The 6,789-nt window shown below is 37.6% G+C and overlaps 1 protein-coding gene across 1 annotated transcript in view; it reads left to right on the forward strand.

Moving 5' to 3' along the window:
* LOC108509926 (sperm-associated antigen 16 protein-like) overlaps positions 1-5,002 on the forward strand; it is a gene marked incomplete at its 3' end in the record, with an annotated part of 27,325 nt that extends 22,323 nt beyond the window's left edge. The window contains exon 6 of the mRNA XM_017839545.1: positions 4,993-5,002. Within this exon, the coding sequence (XP_017695034.1) occupies positions 4,993-5,002 (10 nt within the window). The remainder of the gene's footprint in view (positions 1-4,992) is intronic.
* Positions 5,003-6,789: the final 1,787 nt, after the last annotated feature.

A 6,789-nucleotide genomic window follows, 5' to 3' on the forward strand; every position in this document is an offset into this window, starting at 1 on the left:
AGCTGGTCTTTGAGAGTTTTCTTTCAAGTCCCGTTATCGTACTTAAACATCCTGGTCTGTGACATCCCTCAAGTTTTATGGCCTTGTTTACTTCGTTTCCTGCGCGTACAAGGTCACTTTGCCCTGGGTCAGTCATGGCATCTTCTTGAAAAATGGTTTCTACATTACAGCGCCTGTTACTCCCGCAACATGAGACTGCTGAAGGCAATATGGAGTTTGTAACTTGGAAAGGACTTTGCCCTAGAAAGCAGTTTTGTGTCTGGTTTTGTTATTGCATCCACTAATATCCCCTTTTTTGGGGGGTGTATGTTGTTTCTTATCTCTCTCTTAAGATGATGCATATGGGCGTCTGGAAGCATTTTGAAAATGCTGGTGTTATGAAATCCAGCCTCTTATTTTAGCATGTCTCATTTTTACAGAAGGTTGCTAAGGTGATATAATACCTACTGGAATAATATCTTTATCTGTATGTTTCTCCACTGCTTCCCTGTGTAAATATTACATTACTTTTTCTAATTCCATCAGAGAAACCTTAACACCTCTGTTTTCCGAAGTAAATGAAGGCCATGCTATCCCATTCTTTGGGAGCATCACTCCCACCAGTAATTTGGAACCTATTTTCCCATTGCAGCTACATTTGCTAGTAAGATAAGTCTCAAAAAAAAAAAAAAAGTTTCTTAAATTCTCCTGAAAATAAATGAGATTATGAAAAGGGTAAATGGTGAGCTCCATCCTCTGACAACAAAGTCTTTATTTGCCTGCTGTAGTCAGGAGCAGGACTCCCATCACAGATTGCTGTTTATTTGAAATGCGAGAACCCTAAAATTATTGTACAACTTCCAGGTGAAGCATTTGTTCCAGCTGGGCCAGTTTTAATATCTGTTTGTTTTGTAGTTTGTTTCATTAGTTCCCATGTTCACGGAGGTAACTTCTTTTTGCGTAAAATTCCTCTAGAAAAGACAAAGCTGAGAAAAAGACTAGTAGCCACATAAACATGTTTGGTTTCTTCTTGTGTTTTTCTGTTTGTGGTTGAGTGACGAGGCTTAACAAGCATTTCCTTGACTACTAAAATAGACTCTGACTTGAGGATATATAGTGTGGGTTCTTTCCCATGCTCATGTCTTACAGTGTGGATGCCCCATCTGTCTCCTTTTCATACTAAACACACTTTTATTTGTTGTTTGAGTGATTCTAAAAACTACTCTCTGGCTGTTCGCTCTTGTTTATTCTCCAAAAATCTTAAGAGCACTTTATAACACCAAAAAGTGACAAGCAGGGGAGCCACTTGATAAATAATTGTATGAAAAGCCCCTTGTCACTCAGTCTCCAACATAAATTAAGCTCATCAGCCACCCGCATGCTTGTACAAATCTTAATTTGCTTCATATCTTGGGTATCATAAATTAATCAGTATTTCAGTTCATTTTTTTCAGTGTTTTGTCCTCTAATAGTACATAATTTTTATTGCACTCTGTAGGTCATACTCATGTCTCAGTGGGTGATATTGTCTCTTATCCAAATACTTTCTGCTGCCTCTTGAAAGATGATCATGTTCTGTTGCCTCTTGATTTTTTTCTATTCCTCAGACAGTATAAGTGCAGCCTTGAGAAACAAGCAGTGCCTGGATACTGGAGAAATGTTGGCTTCACTTTCCTCTAAATTTGTTAGTTTGGCAGGAACTGGTGCTGTTGCAGCTGCAAATCTGTGCTGTAAGCTGACCTACAGCTGCATTTGTTCGTTGCTGTCTCTTCTGGGCTGACTCTTCTGCGCTGGTGTGTCTGGTTAGGAGACAGTGCCTGCTCAGAGTGCCAAGTGATCCTTGGCCAAGGTGAGGTGCCTTTGCTGGCCAAGTGTCTGCTTTCACTGCAGTGCAGAGCCTGAAGGACAGAGGGTGGCTCTGCCCAGCAGCAGGGATTGCCGTTCACTGCTCCTGATGCTGCCTCTGTCCCACAGCCTGACGTGCCTGCGGAACACCTGGAATGCTGTCTTTGGCTCGAGGGCACTGAGAGTGGCTTTTAGTTGGTTTTAGGTTTGCTGAATTGGGAGGTTCTGCACATCTGGTCCAAGAAAGCTGGAGAAAGGCTTTTAACAAGGGTGTGTAGTGACAGGACAACGGGGAATGGCTTCAAACTGAGAGAGAGTAGGTTTAAATTAGCTGTTAGGAAGAAATTCTTTACTGTGAGGGTGGTGAGGCCCTGGCACAGGTTGCCCAGAGAAGCTGTGGCTGCCCCATCCCTGGAAGTGTTCAAGGGCAGGTTGGATGGGCTAGTGGAAGGTGTCCCTGCCCATGGCAGGGGATTGCAATGGGATGGGCTTTAAGGTCCCTTCCAATGCAAACCATTCTGTGACCGTGGGTTTGATTTTTTGCTTAGAGTTGCTTTTTTTGAGTGAGTCGTATAGTGCACAATAAAGAACAAAGGGAAGCTTCTTAATATTCACCGTGAGTTTGCACTGTAAATTTATGTCTGGCAGCTAGGTAGAAAAAAATTAACAATATTTAATGTTAAATTTAGGTCAGCTATTCTGGACTTTATTACTCAGGCATTTGACGTAGGAGCTTTCAGCCTGGTGCATTTCAAGCAGTTGAAGAGGATAGGAGAGAATCCACAATACAGAGTATGTAATTTATTTACTAGGAGTTTTTTGCTGTCTCATTGTCAGGCTGCTGTTTGGTTTTGTACACAAAACCATCAAGAGAAAAACTTGTAATAATTTTTAAAAAACCTAAAGGAACCTGAGTTTTATTTCCTAATTCTTGCCTTGGTTGTTTCAAGCTGATATGAAGAAGATGTAGAAGTTGCAGAGGAACTAGTTAACAGTTCTGGTGAGGACTTTGTCCTCTCATGGGCTGGTTTTCTCTCTCCTATGGTCACTCAGAAATCAACTGTGAAAGAAAAATTGTATTTTGAGTTCAGATTACTTCTTAAAAAGTAAATTTGGATTTTTTTTTTTTAAGAAGATTTGTTTAAAAACTATTTTTGTTTTAAATCTGGTAATTCCCGATATGATAGCAAGATAATACATAGAGGAATCTAATTACCAGAGAGAGAGCTGATATTTTATTTAGGTTATTGGTGTATGTTAACAGAGCTCTCACACCGTTACTTATGGATCAAAACACAGTGTTAATGGTGCTCTGAGAAAAGACCACCTTTCCCTGCAGGAATTAAGCATTGTTGATTCTGGGTTTCTTATAAACCTAAGTGAATGCTGCTGTAACAGCTGGTTCTATAAACATGTTATAAAACTGCTACTTGCTCAATACTCTTCTTATATTTCCTAAAAACAACAGCTGCTTATTTATTATCCAATTATATTCAAAAGTTGAACTCGATGAGTTTCTTTACTCATGATTGAATTAACTGATTGCTGAGACTGTTAACTGTGCTTTTCCTTTCTTTTATCTGATGCAATTGCAGTTAGAAGGTCATGCAAAAAGAAATTTAAAATGCACCAGTTGAAGTGCTTGGGCCTGTTTGTCCCCATTCCCTGTACAACACCACCAGAATAGAAAATGTGCAAACATAAGGTGTTGGCTTCTTAGTGCAACACATCTTTGGAAGTTGTTCCTTTTTTTTGTTGTTGTTTTGGTAATAGTTATTGACTTTTAAAGCTCTTCAACTGTCATAACTCTTAGTTTACATGTATTTCAAAAGCACCAACAAACCAAAGATCTGTGAGCAACATGTTAGTAGATAGCAGTTACTAAGTGAGTAGAAAGTGTTTGATATATAAACCAATTTTGCTGTGTACTGTTCCTTAGAGAAAGTAATTATTCAGGGTATCTGTGGCACTAGCTGTAACTTTTAAAGCAGTGAGAATACAGATGTTTTGTTAATCCAGGCACAGTTCTTTCCATTAATTCTAGCTTTACTCGGGTATACAAGGAGTTTTTGTGTTTGCTTGATCTGCCTTTTTTGCCTCGAGAGTGGAGGGAGTGGGATTTTTTTCCACCTTTTAAGTCAGCAAGTTTGCATTAATAACACCATTTTACAAGAGCAAGCATTTAGAATTGGGTAGTGTGAAGTACATTTGTTTTAGTCTGGATTTTAGTTGTATAATGTGTTTTTTCAAGCAGAGATTTTTTTTCTTTTTTTTTCCCCAGGAACTGGAGGGATGTAACAGTGCCCAAACACTGTTGGAATTCAGTTTTACATTTTTTTTCTTATAGATCCATGTACATCTAAAAGAGCATTGCAACAAGATACAGGGATCACAAAGGACTGTATTGGACATGTGTGAGCTGCCAATACAAGGACCGTCAGAGAACAGTGTCCTTTCTGCCAGCTCATGGCAGATGCATTGTATTGTACTCCACATGGACTGTACTCCTGCTCCTGTTCCTTTCAACCTCTTTGATTTACAGCTGTTACCTGTGTAGGATTTCTTTGAGTTACCAATTCATAAATAATTCCTTGTTGGAAAGGCGGGTTGGGAGACAGTGCAGGGAAGCGAAAGGAAATGTGGGCTGTAAATCAGAATAATGCTTTGGTGATGGATATTGGGTAGGATGTGCAGGGAGCTGATATTTCTCCTGGTTCTATGGGTCATGAAAGAATGCCCCCGTTTCACTGTGACTCTCTCTATCCTGCAAGATTGCTGCATTTTTGGGGCAAAACCTAGGGTACCCTTTGGGTAAGCTAAATCAGATCAACCCAAAATAATTTGTGGAGCAGAGCTACATGTGGCCTTGGAATACTTTATATGGATGGCACAGTAACCTCAATATCTCTTTCTTTAAAATGGTATTTCTTTGATAATTTCACATGTCTACCTAATATTAAGTAAAGAGATCTTCCAAAAGAGTAAGTAAAAAGCATTCTGATGATATTTTTGTTGGTCTTATTTTGTAGTCCATGATTGTACAAGGAAGAAGGACTTTGAAGGTCCCACCCAGAAAGCTCTTTGGGAAGCTAGGCAGCAGAAAATCATTGTTGCTGCAAGTTCTTCGTCTGATCCAGTCAAAGATGCAGAGAAGAAGATGGGCAAGAGAGATCTGAAGGTACGTAGTGTTCTTTCCAGTTGCTCAGTATCTAATCCACTTTAAACTGAGCTGTGGTGAAAGATGCCTGTCCAATGTGTTTAAAAGAAGCCATACTTAGTAGAAGTAAATAGGAAAGGTAGGTAACAAGTTTATTTTCATTATGAGTTCTTATTGCAATTAATATTGTTTATTGAGGTGGCATTTTTTGACGATATAACAGTGGGGTTTATTTTTCCAGATCAGGGTAAACATTTGAATACCTAAAATTTCCTAAAGCCCTTGAACCTGTTTCATTGGTATATTTCTGTTTGAGAAGTACAGTTAGAGTTTAAACTGTGGGTTTTGGGAAGGAAAAAATCTTGACGTGATGCTGAGATAGTTGGAATTGGCTTCAATCTTTGCTTGTCTCCACAAGACTTGTGTGGTGTCCCATCTCCTTTGACCTATATCAAAAGATCTTCTAAATTCTGCTGTGTCTTGTGTGACTTAAAATCATTCAGCATGGGATTGTCTTCATTGAAGAGTGTGCCATTAAGTCTTATTTTCTCTACAGTGATGAAAATAACACTTTAAATGTTTTATTGGGGAGGGTAAAACTGATTTATATGTATTAAGATTGATTCATTTAAGTTCTCTTTATACTACGTAGGAAGTGAGCGAGCATAAATTGGTCAGTTCATGGAATTCAGGTGAGGAATATACAGAAGAAATAAATACAGTTAAAAAGTCCTATATTTACACAGTTCATTTATGACAAAATGGAGAAAACAGAAGATATGGGAAATCTAGGTAAAATTCACTGTTTAGTATTGTTTAGCTCTTTTCAGTAAATGTAGGTGAACATTTAGAGTTCAGAGTGAACCCTTAATCCAATTTTCAAATGTAGACATTTTGATTATATCATATTCAGTAAAAAGCCATTATATTGTCATGGGGTTGTATCCTTGAGACAAAATTATAAATGTTTGCATTAACTGTACTGTTACATAGGAGTGAACTATGGTGATGGAAATGATTTAACATCTCTTTTTGTCTTGTAGCTAAACAGTGATCTAACAAATGCCTGTGCTTTAAAGTAGATGCAAATATGACTCATAGCTGAGCAAGAACATTTGCTTCAAAGACAGATATATATATATATTGTGGTTTTGTAATATCCTGTAAAAGCTGACACATAATTCAAAACATCAAAGGGTCCCTTTTGATGTGAAGTTTATCAGTGAAACAGTGAAAAAGCAACTGGATTTTTTTCTAAGGGAATGTATTATCATGATTTTATAATCTTTGTTACGAGGCTCAATTAAATTGTACAGTAACAGACAATTAGACTAAACTGTTTACATATCTGGTCCTTACTAAGCCAGTATCAATAGCATAAATATTCTTAGATGAAGAATGTGTATAGAGTACTGCTTTAAACATTTAAATTAATTAAAATGCACTCGCAGGTCATTAAAATTGTAGAGAACTTTTTATAATGAGAATTTCATTATGCTGCGGAAATATACTGTCCCTATTTTTATATTTTCATTCTCTCAGGTTCCTCTCAGAGTATATTGTAAATTTGATTGGTTTTAGTAGTTATTAGCAGGACAATTGCAGGTTCTTTATATTCACTAAATTCTATTTCTACATATAATATATTACAACCCAGTTTAATTTTCTGCAGTTTTACTTGTGTAAAACTTTATCTAAAGGTGCACTAGCCATTTCTGGAGTTAAGTCATTGTCTGTTTCTGTGGAACAGATTTTGCAATCAGGGCCATTGTGTGTATTAAAAACACAGAAGTAAAATCAAGTGATCA

The sequence above is a fragment of the Lepidothrix coronata genome, unplaced genomic scaffold (assembly GCF_001604755.1).
Source record: "Lepidothrix coronata isolate B3197 unplaced genomic scaffold, Lepidothrix_coronata-1.0 Scaffold434, whole genome shotgun sequence".
Classification (NCBI taxonomy): Eukaryota; Metazoa; Chordata; class Aves; order Passeriformes; family Pipridae; genus Lepidothrix; species Lepidothrix coronata.